The 16,745-nt window shown below is 36.9% G+C and overlaps 1 protein-coding gene across 12 annotated transcripts in view; it reads left to right on the forward strand.

The window, feature by feature from the left end:
• The window catches only part of SORBS2 (sorbin and SH3 domain containing 2), a 187,169-nt gene extending 170,781 nt beyond the window's left edge, over positions 1–16,388 (forward strand). For 7 of the 12 annotated variants that reach the window (XM_088131516.1, XM_088131524.1, XM_088131537.1 and 4 more), the window contains 4 exons: positions 2,379–2,573; positions 7,773–7,822; positions 12,424–12,530; positions 13,993–16,388. In XM_088131516.1, coding sequence (XP_087987642.1) covers positions 2,379–2,573; positions 7,773–7,822; positions 12,424–12,530; positions 13,993–14,054 — 414 coding nt within the window. In that variant the 3' untranslated portion in view covers positions 14,055–16,388. Of the gene's footprint in view, positions 1–2,378; positions 2,574–4,112; positions 4,221–7,772; positions 7,823–12,423; positions 12,531–13,992 lie in introns of all 12 variants that reach the window. The other 5 variants (XM_088131567.1, XM_088131563.1, XM_088131584.1 and 2 more) reach the window with 2 other exon arrangements.
• The last annotated feature ends 357 nt before the right edge of the window (positions 16,389–16,745 follow it).

Raw genomic sequence — 16,745 nt, forward strand, 5'->3', positions numbered from 1 at the left:
GCTTCTTAACTGATTTTGAAAACAGCTACTGTATCTACCATTAACTCTGACTTTTACCAGGAATGTAGAACCCTTGGCTGTTTCCAAGAATAACAAGCAGTCCCTAGGTGGATCTTTACATCAAACCAGAAGATGCATTTAATGTCTCATTATGGTGGCATATTTTAATTACATTTTAAACAAAATGCCAGAGGGCCCTATTTGAATAGGAATCATGGCATGCAGAAAGAGAAGAAAGCCTTTTTATAGCTGTGGTATGGAGGATGGGGAGATAAAATTGCATTTACCCCTGAAAATCCTTCACTTTCACTCAGTAGTTGCTGTTTGCCTAGTGTTCATAGCACTTTCCTTCTAGAGATAGATAGCAGCTTCTGATTACTGCTGATTCCTCCCTCTCCTTGTACATTATCCAGATTGAGATCCACCCCCCTTGCTATTTTCTCACATACATGAACATGCAATTATGCATTCAGTGTAGTCTTCCCAAATGTAATGTCTTTAAGGTGCATTGGATGGGGATGATGGGTACCTAGTTCCACACATCTAGCAGATGCCAGGTTGAAGAAGGCTAACAGAGAGCTTTCAAGACATTATTTAGTAATACAATAGTTCATTATGTAGTTCATTTAACTTAAGTCTGAGTGTTCTCCAAAATTCTGACTGAAGTTGCTGCTGCTCTCTCTTATCCGTATACAGAGCCTCAAAATCCCTGGCACTCAAGCATATGTAATGCTGAATTCAGTGAAATGTGAGCCATAAATGGCACTTATTTATTTTACAGTGATGGGTGGTAATCAGTTTACATAATCACTGAGTACAAAGTTCTGTCTGCTTGATAACAAAGAAGAAACATGTAGCACTAAGATAATTTATGTAATTGCAAATTATGTAACACGCTGGCTCCTTTTATTATTTTATTATTCTAAAATAAGCTCTACTTCAGTGCAAGACTCCCGTTTGCAGTGCAGAGAAGTGTGATCCTTCTCTGCTCAGTTACTTCCCTAAATGCCTCTATTAGCTTGCTGAATAAAGCATCATTCATATTGCTTGTTCCAGTCCTATTAAGGATAATTAAGGAAAATGTCCAATCAGCTCTCTAGTTCCCGAGCCATTTTAATAATCCTGGTGTCTCTAGGCAAATTTAATCCGGATGTAGCCAAATGTTTGCTCGCAATCTCATTAAAAAGGTAAGGAGAATATTTAAAATGATAAGAAATAGGAATTATCCACAGTTTAACTAGGATTACCATAATCTAAATTTCCCTGGACATATCTTTTACCCCAGCCGTGCTTCATCCAGCTGGGAAGAAAATTGGTCCTTAAATGTTTGAGGTGGAAGGGTCATAAATGGGCAGTAACAAGCAACACCTAGTACAGTGTTGTCCAAACTTGGCCACTTTAAGATGAGTGGACTTCAACTCCCAGAATTCCCCAGCCAGCCATGGTGGCTGGGGAATTCTGGGAGTTGAAGTCCACTCATCTTAAAGTGGCCAAGTTTGGACAACACTGACATAGTAGAACGGTCAGGAGGAAATGGGGGTGATGCTTTCCAGCTTTAGTCTCTGGGAAAGTGTGTCACCCAGCTTGCCTCCTGATTGGTGCATGAAGGAGGAGGAATGGCTAATAAGCATATACCGTAAATTATGTGCTGTTGGCAGTAAATCTAAGGTTCTAGGTAGGTGGGCTTTTTTTTTCTTAAATAGTGTTTTGATTTCATACAGCAAACACTGAGACTTGTGATTTTATACCACCAATGTTGGTATAATTGGCAATGTTTACATAAATGCATTTTTTTGCAATCTAGTACAGGAAAGGAAGAAAAAAGCTTTCTGCTGAGGCCCTCAGTAGCTCCTGTTCAATTTGGGAAGTTAGAAATTCTGCAGATCTTTTTAAGAGCCTATCTTTATGACCGAATACACTCCAGACCCTTACTTGGAAAACAGAAACAAGAATAACACAGCTGTCCTTGATTCAAGCTATTGGTCTTCCAAACTGTTATTTCATAAGCCATGATCATGCTTTTGTAGGCATGATGTGGTTGTATTGCAATGTAAGATCTGGGTTTTCTTTCTTAACCTCACTGTGGATTGTATTTAGGTATGAATTATTTTCAAAAGGTAAACTTGCAGCACTGTACACTCAATAAAAGTGGGTGGGACCTGCTGTTTAAGAAAGTTTAGCCTGGAGATCATAGCTTTGTTCTCATAATAATCCTGTCTTTACCTATATGTACTAAGTAAATCTTCTTAACATAGCAGGTGGGCCAGGTGGGGCCCTTTCCTTTCACTGGTGGGGGTGCAGTATTCTCTGTTTTTTAATCTCTCCCTTTGTAATTGCTGTTCCACAGAATTACAGTTGTCTCTCTTTAAATGTTTAAGCCAGCATCACTTTCCCATGAGATGCAAGCACCTTCCACCTCTCCTTCCTGCCTTGCTTCTAGTTCTCCATTTCATTCAGCCAAAGCATCTTTTCCTGAATCTGTTTCTGCATTTTCCAAGGCCACTGCTACCCATTCACCCCCTCTCCTTTCCAAACTGTCATACAGACAAGAGAAACATTCATCCAAGTTAAAGGTAATAGTACCTGCAAACTATGGAGATACTGCACGTCTTCTCAACTGCTTGACAAATGGAAAGCCTGGAGACTAACCTATTATTAAAATTTGGATTTGCTGGTGACTAATATTTAATATTGCAAGCATGCAATCAAATCAAATGTTTTTAGATGAATGTTTTAAATGTATTGAAATTACTTAGTACCCAAGTCTTACAAGTATGCAAGGCTCACTGAAATAGGGGGTTGGAATGATCATAGGTCCATTTTTGGAACACAGTATCAGGCAATGTTTATGTTTCCCAGTTCTTCTAATCCATTTCTTATATAAATTTTATCAATTAAGATCTCATTCAAAATCTATTAAATCAAATAAAAAAATTACCATCCATTTTCATGGCCAAGACCTTTACCTGCTAAGTCCCATTAATGCTAGAATTATCTGCCAGTATAGATTTTGAAGGTGCTGAAATTCTGAAGACGTTAATAACCACATATTCAAAAATCAATTTCTTTAATACTATAGCCAGCGTATTCCCTCTCACTGTTGAGACTTATTCCTCTCATGGGTCTCTGCCAGCAGAAATCAAGAACAAGTGAATAAAGAAGCTAGCCTAGAAACAACATCTCAATATGCAATTGCTCCCAACTGACAGAAGCATTTAGCAGTCTTTCTTAAGATGAGTAGGAAAATGATCTGGGATCTGGGAAACCCTCTAGGAATGAGCAAGTGGAGGAGACAATTAACAAACTCTGTTCTAGTTAATTCATTTTAGGAAAAGACTTCACATGGCTCTGGGTCTCTTCTTGGATTAATGTCATTTCATCTCATGATTGGTTCAGAGAGAGACAGAGACTACAGCAGCCCCAGATTAACGTACAGATGATATGGACAAAAGTTGAGAAGTAGTAGAAGGTGACAATTATAACCCTCCGCTTAAAAGTCCCTGCCCATTATAAAGTTAGGCATCAACTGTTAATGCAGCAAGGAATCCTGTTGGCATTTTAACAGCTATACGTGCAAGAACTGCTGCAATACCACCAAGAAATTGCCAATCATTTGCTTTTTCTAATTCAAAGAGAACTCTTATTTTGAGTTTTTTTTCAGTGGTAACAAAAATACGAAATCTGCAACCCACATTCTTGGCTTTAGCATTTCACAAGTTAAGGAGACACAGGTGAATATGCAAAGCACATATATAGATTTTTACAGGTATCTTTCTTGTGTGTTATTTTTTTCTTTCGGGCTGTGAAGTGTTAGCAGTGGGTTAGCCTTGGATTTCCCCCCAGTGTTATCTGCATAGCTGATCAAATCTTCTATCCCAGGCAGATTTGAAAAGCAGTCCAATTGTATAGGCATTATGAATTTAAATGCAAGGGATTCTCTTTGAAAGGAAGGCGACAGCAGTCATTTTCAGGCATAGTAGATTAACAGATCTGCATGTCATTTGTGTTCTTTGGAGATGAAAAATTGATTTCCCAGCTTGCAGGAATGAAACCACAAGAGACTGCCCATCTAGGCTTTTAGATGAATTGACTAGTGTTTATGGTTTTTCCAGGATGATTTAAAAAGAGAGATCTCTGTCATCGGCAAACCTCCTCGTAGCCCTGTTTTGACTAGGAGATCTTGTGGCTCAGCTGTCAGAGGGCACAGCTATTCACATAGGGTATGGTACGACATGGCCCCATATGTATTACCAGGTTTCCCCCTAGCTGGAACCGGAATTTGGAACTGGTTACTGGATCTGGAATTCACATGTTCAAATAATTCTAATGGTCTTTCTTTCTAATGTGCTGCTGTTGAAAATGTTTTGAGTGGTAACAGTGTGAAAGCCATAGTACCTTGTGCTTGATTTGCACAGTTCCATTGGTAGAATGTAAAGTGAAGCTATTGCATGTGGCCACTAAACCATCCTTTAAAAAAGCAAATCTTTAACCACTCGAATTTGTATTTAACTTCTCCCCTTGTAAATAGCTCCTCTTGTTTCAAAGTATTTTACTTATGAGGCTGTTAACAGTGGCTACATAAGAAAGCCTCTTTGTACCTTTCATGGGTTCCATAATGTTTAAGTCATTGTTCTTTGTTTTCAACTGCATGCCCCTGTTTTTCAAAATATTTTGCTGCTATAGCAACATATATTGCATTGATTTGATAACATGCTTTCTCATAGCATTGCTTCTTCTAGAGTTGTCATTTGCATTAGCTTTTCCATGCATATATGCTTAAAAACATATATCCTTTTCAAATTGCAGTTTCTTCTTAGTAACTTGATTCTCAACCTCCTCTGCTCATAGATAAACGTGTGATTTACACATTTTGTGTTGAAGCCAGATGTTAAATATATCCAATTGTCTGTTTTCCATAATAAGATTTGTTTGTCTGAACTTCATGGAAAGGATTAGGAAGAAGAAAACAGTGTATTCAGATAAAGCATTCTAGAACTTTCAGTTATGTTGGTGTCAATTCCGGTAATGAACAACTTGAATGGCTCATAATGGCTCAAAGTTATAAAAGAGTACCAGATGGGGGCCGATTGAAGTGAACAGATTTGAAAAATTGCTGAGTGTTGTAACAGTATCCAACTAAATGGGTGAACTACTACATACCCACCTGTAAAGCTAATACTAAGTAGGGCTGCTTAACCAATTTCATCTGGTATGAAAGCTTAAGTGTTTTCAATTAGATTCATAGCTCTTGACCATTGTTGATGACTCCTTGCTCTCTGCTTTTGATTCCTCCATTGCAATTTGACAGGAACATTCTTGAGCACTGATTAGATTCTGTAACTGATGTGGGCTAATGTCCTCCACTATATACCTGTGCTCCAGTGATTGCGCTATCTTCTTGTAACTCTCTGGGAAAAAATCAAACCATAGGAATAGACCTGAAAAAAATTCTGAAGAGCTCAGATCAGATATAATAAAATATCCTTTCTTTCCTAGGCACCATCATAACTTCAGTTGTGGACAGTCAGTAGCATTGATGAAGAAATGTCAGGACCTTTCTTATTAAAACATTTTAGGGGCTTTAAATAATAATTGGTAGTCACAGAAGTGTTCACATGTGCCCTATAATGATTGAACATAATTCATCTGAGCATCTTCTAAAGTAAATATACAGTTAACATGTAATAGCAGGCTTAGATATCTGTGGAGCTTAAATAAATCTAACCTATTTTAACTTTCAGGAGTTTACTTTTAATTCTCTCGTGCATGCAGTCACAAGAAAAGGCACAGCTGCTTTAAGGTGTTGCATGCGGGTCTATATTCACACTCCTGTGCATTCCAAAGTGCATTTTGGAAATCCAATCTGAAGTGCTACATAGTCAAGAGAGACAGCAGTTTAGCCATGAAATTAGCTAAACAAATGAGCATATTGGCACAAGAGAGTTTCATGCATGTACTAAACAAAAGAGTGTAATGCATTTTCTTATAAACAGCCTCTGATCAACTTATTTTCAAGCTTTGACTGATTCACTTGTTTGCATTGTTATTTGCATATGGAGAATGTTTTAAATGTATGTGTTAAACTCTTAGGCTCTAGCATGTACCTAATGGCAACTGCATAAGACTTAGATTCAGATTTAAAGTAATCCTTCCAAAATCGATGAAGTTTGAGTTACTTCTGATGTCTGCAAGGTCCTATTTTAAGTCTGAATCTCAAGTAATATCATTGCATGTATTCCCATTCAGGAAATCTTGAAGCAACAAATAAACTGCTTTCTAATTTCTGCAGACAGTTAGAAAAATATTCTAGAGTAACAGTTGTATACTGTTTCTATCAAGCAACATGTTTTATAGTTATATTATTCTGTCTAGAAAATTAAAATGGCTCTCATGCTTTTTCAATGTTAGTTTTGACATAGTCTGTATAATGTAACAAACCAGAACTGTTGTGTCTTTTATAAAACAAGTTCAGGTTAATGTATGAACATGTTATTGCATGGAAATCAGAGGAGATTACAATGTTCTCTATCTGGATTAACAAATTTGGATAGAATCTAGTTTTTCTCTTAATTAAGCATTCCTTTTTTCCTACTGAAAACGATAGGATTGAAAGAGTCGTCTTTAGCTAAATTATGTCCCATAGAATTAAAGCAGAAGTTTGAAGTAATTTAGAAATTGCACAATCCATATTGGCACAGGTGACTAGACACAGAAACTGGTGAATCACAACTCAACTAAACAATTTATTAAGATGCATTCATCCTTTGAATAGCTACCAAGATTGTGGTGTATGATTTAGTTCATAATTCCAATTGTGCCAATGTCTTTTTGGAAATAATTGGTAAGATTGACGTTTATGTAAACCTAAATCATAAGGAAACTTCAGAGAGGTTATATAGATACATCTCAAGGGCTATTCTCTGGAATAATAGATTGGGCAAGAGAAACAAATGGATCCTAAAATATAAATTCCCATTTATATTTGCCAAATTCCCACCTTTACCTTAAGTTTTATTTATAACCTCAACTTAACTTTCCAGTCATCAGGCCATTTTCTACAACTTTTTTAGGAGTGTGTAATACTGAATTAATGACTTACTGGGTAGAACCCATTTACATTGATTTTTGATAAACAGCTGCTGTTCTTTTGCTCTCTTCTCCTTTCTAAGGAATCCTTAAGCAAACAAGCCAACAAACAAAAACCTCTCAAGGCCAGGTGGCATGAAAGCAGAGTTTCTCTGAGAGGGTACTTCTCTAAGAATGTTATCCTCCTGACTAGTCATAGGGAATGGCTGCTCCTTGTTGATGAAAAGCATTTGAATTGTAATGAGGCTGTTTTCCCCCACTATTTGCTTATGTAATGCTATTGTAATCTCTGTGACACTAATGGTGTTTGAAAACACAGAGGCTAAAACTCATCTGCTCTCTTTGGCATGGCAAGGTTTAGGCTGAGAAAGATAAAGAGGCTTGCACAGTGGAAAAGGCCTAGAGTTTCTTCTTTTTTCCCATCTTTTAACCAGCTTTTTTTTTCTTAATGAGGCCAAATAAAATATGGGCAGATACTAGAATAGACTTGTACAACTCATGGCCCCCTCAGGTGTGTACAGTTCTAAGCTGTATCTTATCTGCTGCTAAGTAAACCTGGTTTTCATACAGCCCCAGATCAGGGACTGGTTTAAAGGACTTAGTGAGCTGACTTTTATGGAAGACTGTGCTAAATTAAATTGATTATAGTGTATACTCTTACTACATTTCAACTCATTTCATTTCAGCCACAGCGCCCTGTGTTTGCTCATGAAAATATACACAGTGGGGGGGAACCGTAAGTATTTTCATCTACTCAAGTTCTTCTTTAAATAACAGTATTAAATTTCTAATTGAGTAAAGGGGAGAAATAGCCATCCTAGAAACCATGTATCATCCCGGGGTCCCCTACATAGGAATGGACACAACAGAAACAGGGAGGAGCTAAACTAAGGTCCTGTCTGCTCCTCTTTCTTACCATGATGCATACATGGACCCATAATCCATATTTCCATCCATTCACAATGTTTTGAACACTTTGAGCTCCTATTAAGTCCAAGCATAGGGATCTTCAAAATTCACTGATTGGGGCAGAGAACATTCCAGAGAACTCCAGAATGTTATTTTCCGACCTCAACCCAACCATGCAAAAACTTTCTCTGGACCAGAGATGGAAACAATCTCTGCAAGTGATTCATGGTGTCCTGAGCATGGCATTCTGAACACAACAGAACTGCTTGATAGGACTACTTTCAGGTTATCTAAAATTGCTTCCATTCCAAATTACTTCCAGAAAATGTTGAACTACTCTGTGGTCTGAAGGAAGAATACAAAATTCCAGAGATCTCCAGAACAGTCTTCCTTCTCAAACTGGTGAATTTTGTACATCCCTATTCAAAAGGAAGAGAGAATGCAGGCATAAGCCAAACCACAAAATGTTTAAAATTTCTATAGGGGCCAAAGATAGTGATAACACTGAACTAAAGAGAAATCAAGGTGTCTAGTGAAAATGAAGGTGTCGCACTATGCTAAGGAATCAAACACAAAACACGGTCACAGAGCTGTGTCAGACTGACCTGCAACAGGTTTACCTGAAAATTGAGTATGTATTGTCTCATAAGGAGAGACCAAAGTTGAAGCAAGCAAATAAATATAGTCATCAGAAAGTGGACCGTAACTCAGTCCAAGAATTTCCAACAAGTCCCTTTAAAATAAGCATGACCAAATACCCAGATTTGGGCGGGGGGGGGGGGGTTAGGGAGCTAAAAGGACAAAATTTAACCCTTTAAAACCCTGATCTCAGCCATTTTTGAAATGCAGTTTCATGTAATGCCTGATGTCCATGGCCTGATATCACTCTAAAGGAATTTGTACACCACTCTTGCTAGAACAGACAGGAAACTGCCAGCTTCCCATCTGCTTACCTTGACATGATAGTTCTGTATTTGGACCCCCTTACAGTCATATCGTGTCTCCACTAAAGTGGGATATAGTTAATAAGATCTGGGCGGCAGGCAAGTTAATCATCCCATTTAATGACTGTGTAGACGTTCTCATGCAAGACAAAGTTGTAAGCTCTTCCCACTATTAAAATTAGACTCACTGCATGAAAATAGGAGTTCTCCTTTTGTCAAAAACCACAACTGCAGTAGGAAGATTACAGGATATATTGCATAGTAAATGCCCTGTGTGACCTCATGAGTTGCTCAGTAACGTCTGAGTTCATGTGAATGTTACAACTGTATTCTTGTCTGGAAGAGCCCTGGGTAGAAGGTAGCTTTTAAATCTATCAGAGACTTACAATCTGTTATTTTTTGTTCAGGAATGAAACTTAGAGTACACACATATTATTTATCATTAGTGAGGGCCAGATTTGCAGTGTATTGTGGAGAAGCAATATTTACTGTACTCTAATACTCCCAGGTGATACACTAGACATAGTGTTTAGAGTAAGAAAAGTATAGGTACTAAAACTTTAGAATATAATGTCTGTATTTAGACTTTAACAAGGTAGATTATTTTACTGTATTTAAAATGAACGCATATTTTACACTGAGCTCAACTGCTGGTGACTCATTCAGATCAAGTTCCAAGTTTTCCAACTCATGTATATCATGAACAAACAAAAAGAGTAATTGGCTGCTACAACAAATAAAGCATATCTGTTTGTAACTAAGTAGATTCCTTACTGAACCAGGGTCATAATCCTCCACCACTTCCAGTCACACAGCCCTTAGGACTTTGTGCAATTTGATTTATTTAGGAAGCGTGGGAGTGGGTCTCTTCACAGTCCTATTCATTTTTTCCCCTTCTCTGTAATTTATTCATAGAGGAGAAACTGAAAAATGAAGGATTTTTAATTGGTATTCTTTGTTGACTTTTGTTTATTTCATTTATATCCTGCCTAATCTCCAGGAACTCAACTTGGAGAATATGATTTCCTCTCCCCGATTTTATCCTCAGGTTAGGCTAAGAGGTCAGATAATGACATTAAGCAAGATCACTTATTTGGAAACTAGCAATGCAATCCTTTGTTTCCATTCATAAGCACCATCCATTGTGTTCAAAGGGCGGGGGGGGGGGATTATTTCCAAGAGAGCGGATATACAATTGCAATGTGAACTCAGAGATCTTTCCAGAGGCAAAAACTGACAGTGAATGGGCAGATGTTTCTCTATAATGTATACAATTAGGCATTGTATAATATAATACAGTTTCTAAATATGCATAATTGGGACAATAATGCATGGAATACACAACTGATAAAGCCATATTTTTGTGACTTAATACATGATTGATAATATATCTCAGACTTTATCTCAGTGTATCTCCTAAGAAGGCCATGAATCCAAATGTTAATAACTGTCATTAGACTTTATTTTGGAATTCTTTTAACCCACATATTTTTATGGCATGGCATATAGCTAGATTTAAAAAAAAATCTGAATAATTTAAAAAAATCTAAATAATTTTTTAAAAAAACTAACATGTTGATTTCTTTAACTTGATTTTTATCCAACAGATATTGGTACAGATATAGGAAGCAAATACAATTCACTTCCAGAATACAAGCTGTTATTAAATAAATAAGATATTTTTAATGGAAAGATAACAATAGAAGAGTATATCATTCCCAAGAGCAGCATGGCTATTAACTGCTGGCAAATTTATAGTGAAAGGGAATTATTAACATTCTTGGGGGGAAACTAGCATTTCCAGAAATACAACAGAAAAATAACATAAGTGAGCAACGTACAGTACATATGCAAATCAGTGGCCATGAAATAGAAAACTAGGGAAGATGTATTGGACTACCGCTTCCATAATGCTGGACCATTGGCCATGCTGGTTGGTGTTTATGAGAGCAAGAATTGAAGACCTCGGGGGGGGGGGTCTTAGATTGCCTGTTCTTGGAACAGAGCACCCTTGAAGATGTCATGAAACAAATAGTTTGAATGAACTAAATAGGTAGGAGGAATAAAGTTAAGACATTTTCCAGTTACCAGATAATATACTTGGAATTCTGTCAAGAAATACAACATCTTCATGGAAGATGCCCTGCCTTGAAGAAGAAAAAAATGATATTCTTGGGCAAATAGCTCTGCTATTATTGTGTAAAAAAATAATAATAATAAAAGCAATAAACCAGTCATTTACCAAAGAACGGGGCGTAATTAGAAGAGGAACAGAGCTAATTTAATTAAATCATCAGTATTGTCTTTTTAGTATAATTTCCAAATACTTAGGATTATCTCATAATTCTTCTAACAGAACTGTAAGGGAGGAGAAGGACCCCGGGGCCCTTCAGATGTTGCTGAAATGCCGCTCCCAGCATCTCTCACTGTTAGCAGTGTTGGCTGGAGCCTCTGGAAATTGTAAGGGAAGTCAGCATTGCCATGTACCATACTGGGAAGCGTGGTGGCGATGTGAGGTTGAAATAGGCTGTAAGACTACACACAGAGATATGAAGATCTGCACTAAATGGAATAACTTCTTATTTAGTGCATATTATGTTCCACCTTTCTTCCCTTAGGGAAGCACTTTTGGGATTTCCCAGGCCATCTTCCATCCAAACATTGACCAGACTTAGGCTTGCAAAGTTTTAGGAAGTTTCATTTGTTTACTTGGAAATCCAGTTGAAAAAAGTGCACCAATGGAATTAAACCCAAATTAAATCTGTTGATCAGTTTGTAAAAGGTAATAGTTTAATTCCTAAGCCTATTAATTGGGTTACCCAACCCACCACCCAATACAATATTAAGCATATTGTTTCTCATTAGGAAACTGCAAGTCACTTAAGAAACATTTTAAGAGTTAAGTTTTTTACCTCCTGTTGATGTCAACATGTCTGCTTTAGTTCATAGAACTGAAATTTATCTCCCCATTCTTCCATACTAAGATGTGACGCATTCCAAATTTCAGTTCCCAAAAGGTCCTTTGCAGCACACAGCTGCAATGTGATCCAAGGAAGATGTGACTGCTTTAATAAGTTGCAGACAGGTGCTATGGTCATGCTCCTGCATGCTCCAAAGCGCCTTTTGGGAACTGAATCCGAAGCACTGCCCAACACATACATTTAAAACAATTTTTTTTTAAATTTGTATTTATTGTGTACTTAAATTTTGCATGCTTTGCCGGTGTGTCAAATAGTTAAGACTGATTGTAACCAAGCTCATTTGGATTTTTTCCATTTTAGTCCATTTATTTGGACTGAAATAAAAATATTCTGCTTCAATAGCTGATGCGTTACTCAATATAGGCCTTTCCATCTGTCGCTGACTTGAATTTTACCCATAGCTTATTTTTATCTTCGCAGGACTGTTTAGCAACCTGCCTTAGCTTAGTGAAAATGCAAGATGCTTTTTTTTTCTTTAAATGCATCCATTTGTCCTGTTTAAGGTTTCAGGTTCTGTATAACTATACTCCTAGGAACGAAGATGAATTGGAGCTGAGAGAGGGAGATGTCATTGATGTGATGGAAAAGTGTGATGATGGATGGTTTGTGGGTACGTTTTCCTTAACTTTAATAGAGCCTTAGGTTATATAAGTACCACTTGGCCCAGCCTTTCCTAGCCTGGTGCCCTCAATCTTATTAGGCCTGCAGTCTCAGAATTTCTATCCAGCAGGGCACTTAGAGGGTACCATATTAGGGAAAGCCAAACGCTCTGATTTATTAGGCCTGGCAAATTTTTATACAGAGTTATTGCACTGATCATATTATGTCTAGTTTGCCAGCCATAAAGAACATTCTTGAGATGTTCCCAAATGCCATTGGTCCTTTCACGTATAATATAATCACCCCTACCTTGCTGTTTTGCCTCAGAGATTTCCAGTTCTTGTTGCAAAATGCAGTTTCTACACCAGAGCAGTTCTCCTTCCTTCCTTCCTTCCTTCCTTCCTTCCTTCCTTCCTTCCTTCCTTCCTTCCTTCCTTCCTTCCTTCCTTCCTTCCTTCCTTCCTTCCTTCCTTCTTCTTCTTCTTCTTCTTCTTCTTCTTCTTCTTCTTCTTCTTCTTCTTCTTCTTCTTCTTCTTCTTCTTCTTCTTCTTCTTCTTCTTCTTTTTTTGGTGAGCTCCCCAAATCAAACATCATCTGGACCATCTTCCATAACCACTTGGATCTAACCTCTAATACTAGAGGAATATATCCAGTAATAAATGATGTTTGTGGGGCACAGTTCTAAGCATGCAGAACTGGTTAGCAAAGAATACATGCTGCATGAGATCTACCCGTATCTCAGTATCTTCCTTGTTATGTGTGGGCAGTCTCCCGCACTAGAAAGGTAACTATATTATGGGACTTGGCAAATGCCTGCAACTGTAATGTCCTAAACCTTGACATAGTGGATTTCTCCATTAACTTTGATGGAGAAAGTATCATTGTCACATACTCATAAATTGAGAGAACTTCTCATTCTAATAGGGGATTAAGGATTCCCTTCTTCCTGTGGAAGCTGATGTGCAAAATATCTGCTAAAAAGCTGCTAAGTTGGAATGAAAATCTTTGAGAGAGCATTCATTTGTTTAGTTGTTTTATTTACAAATGATTGATTCAATATTTATTGAAACCTAGTTTTTGACATTATAATTTAACTGTTGCTTCCTTACAAGCCACTGTTCAAAAAACAGTGGATAATTAAGACGTTGCAAAGGTTTCTTGGATGTTATAACTGCCAAAGAGACAAGATGCATTTTAATGTTTAATGGTGGTTTGTCTTTTCAGCCATGTGAGTTACTTAGTAAAATATATTATGATAGTATTGCATTATCTATTATGATTATATTTTTCATGCCTATAGTATTGTAGCTTAACTTAAATTGTATGGCTATGTAATGCAATATTCCATGTTTTCCTACTGGGGTAGCATTGAATATATTCATGAACAATCCTAAAATGAAATGTAAAGGCTGTCTTTAGAGCATGAATATGTATTCTTGCTGCCATGTTTCATTTATTACTTCTACTTTCAGGAACCTCCAGAAGAACAAAATTTTTTGGTACTTTCCCTGGAAACTATGTCAAGAGGCTGTGAAATGATTATTTGTTTTTGTTCCTTTCTTATTTATGCTGCATCTCTGCCACACATCTGCATAAAAACTGCTAGAAAACATCCTCCACCAGCCTTCAGTTTTCCTGCTTTGCAATTCCAGGTAGACGTCACCTAGCTCACATTCACCATCTTCATCTCCATCTGCCAGCCAGCAGTATTATTCGACAGCTATAATGGAATCCCTGAGCTTTTGTGAAACAAGAGGAATTAGTTCTATGCGAAATATGTCTTTTTATGCCTTCGATTGTTGTCTGCCAATGCCAATTTGGAAAGCGCATATAAAAAATGCTTCATGGAAGAAATAGCATGGCACTTCAAAATGTTACCAGTTATTTGGGGAAAATTGCAATAGTATCCTTGCGGGGAAAAAAAAAATTATCTACTCTCACCTAATATATAGAACGGATTGCGATTTACTACATTTTAATGGGTTTTCTTTTTTTGAGTTCTCACATTTTTAGCTCAGCAAATGTATCTTGCTGTCAGTTTGCTGTGTCACAAGTTTGCCTCTTTTTTTACCAATTTGCAAGATACCATAAGTACTAAAAATAGGTTGTTTCCAAATATATGTTGCAACATCTGCAGAATGCCTGTAAATTTTTAAGCAGAAATAATCCAAAGGAGAATTGGTACTAGAATACTTCATAAGCCATGATTTCCAGTTGCATCTCATAAGATCTTTTATTAGAATTGGGTCAGTGAGGGTCATAAATTGGTTAAAATCATTTTTTTTCCAAATAGTAAGAGCTTTAGACATGAATTTAGCAAGTACAGAAGCATGAGTTAGATTTCCTGCACCTGCATGTACGAATATATAAAGTAGAAAAATTCCCAATGCAGTGATGTCTCAATAGGGAAAATGTGTCATATGCTATTGATATGTGCAAATACAGGAAACTTGAGTTGGATGTACTTTCTATGTTCATGTAATTAATGTCTTAAATTAAGTGAAGAGAAGTGTGCGCATGTCTCTACAGGATGAAGTGGACGATTCCAGTGCAGTTACAGCATATGGATCTCTCTGCAGGAAAAGAGGGATAGCTATGATATGTGTAATTGCAGTAGGCATGTATCCTGTAGTTACACGTATCTAACTCCTGAAGCTCATGGAAAGGAAATTAGGTTTGCTACTTGACGTTAGGAAAGCTCAGAAATACTGGAAAATCACGAATCATTATGAAGCAAGCTAACCATGAATAAATGTCTGCTATATGTAAAAAAAAGTGTTGGACATGCAATAGAGTATGTAAAGTCTAATTCATTTATCACATGAAAATTCAGTAACGAAAGAGCAACGTTAATGTTCTGTTTGATTGTAGCACAGTCACAGTAGGCAGGAGAATTGGGGAAATCTACACCGAGTATTACGTGATGCTGATCTTTTGCTAGTTGACCTGAACTGTGTTTTCTTTCTAGCAACATAGCATTAAAACAAAGAAGCAAAAAAGGCACAAACAGGAAAATTAGTGCATGTGGATGGATTTTCATTTTTGGAACAGTATAAAATATTGAACGCAATATCTTTTTGTGTGTGTGCAAATTTAGACATCAGTAGCAGATGATGAAAACACAGGATTTACCATATCTATGATTTTATGTAAAGCAGTCCAGATTTGGTTTTGCTGGCACCTTACCAGCAAAGCAGAAAATCTTTTACTGCATTTCTATTGTGGTAAAGGACAGATCTCATAAATTTGTAGGCTTGTAGCATTTTGTACATATCTTTGCTTTTTTGTACAGAGCCATTTTATTGTTGATTTTTTAAGGAAAAAAATCATGTTGTTAATCAACTCATCCCTTTTCCACCAATAAAACATCGGCTCCTCATTTTGTTAGTCCCTCCTCCAACATATAAGCACACTTGGATAGTGCATTTCTGTAAATTAGCAATTAAAGCAAAAGTTTTATGAATAACAATATGGTTTACCAGCCAAATTTTTAAAGTGTACATATGTCTTTAATATGGAGAAATATCAATAGGATGGCAAAAGAAACATCTTTGTGCTGCATGTGTTTATTACTGCAAATTTCATGGCAAAAGCTTGATACTTCCAAGGCTTTTCATTATAAGCTAAATGTGCATGCAGCTTTGCTGTGAAATCAGTAATGATCTTTGATGCCATTTATGATGGAAGACTTGTTTGTCACCGGTGGTATTTTTTAAAAAGCACTGTTTCTATTCTGTATCTGATTTTAATAGAAGATGTTTTTCATACCTGTTTTCAGGTAATTGACTCTGAATTCTTACTTGCAAAGGATCTCTGTGTTTCTTTTTCCTTGAAGAGACTTCTAATAAAAATGGCTTGAAGTACATGATTACATCTTGTTGGTGATCATACAGTACAGCATTGCCAATTAAAGTTTGCTAGAGTGTTATTTGAAATGTTGAACATAAGGAATCACGATTCCAAAAATTAGAGAGGGATAATTGGAAAGTAGAGACCATCTCCTTTTGCAAAGCCAGTGGAATTTCTAAGCTTTTTTTAACTCAGACACATATGCAAACCTGGTAAGAGATGGGCCAACTCTGTGGTATTTATAATATCCTTACATATCAGTTTTTGGATTGTGGGGGATAACATAAATTCCAGAAACTGCTTTTCCATATGCTACACTATGAAAATGTATTAACAATAGAAGACAAGATCATAGCAACATTCCAATATAGTCAGG

Source organism: Python bivittatus, unplaced genomic scaffold, assembly GCF_059951505.1.
Source record: "Python bivittatus isolate LINGU-HERP-01145 unplaced genomic scaffold, Pbiv_v1 ctg000070_np1212, whole genome shotgun sequence".
NCBI classification, from domain to species: Eukaryota; Metazoa; Chordata; class Lepidosauria; order Squamata; family Pythonidae; genus Python; species Python bivittatus.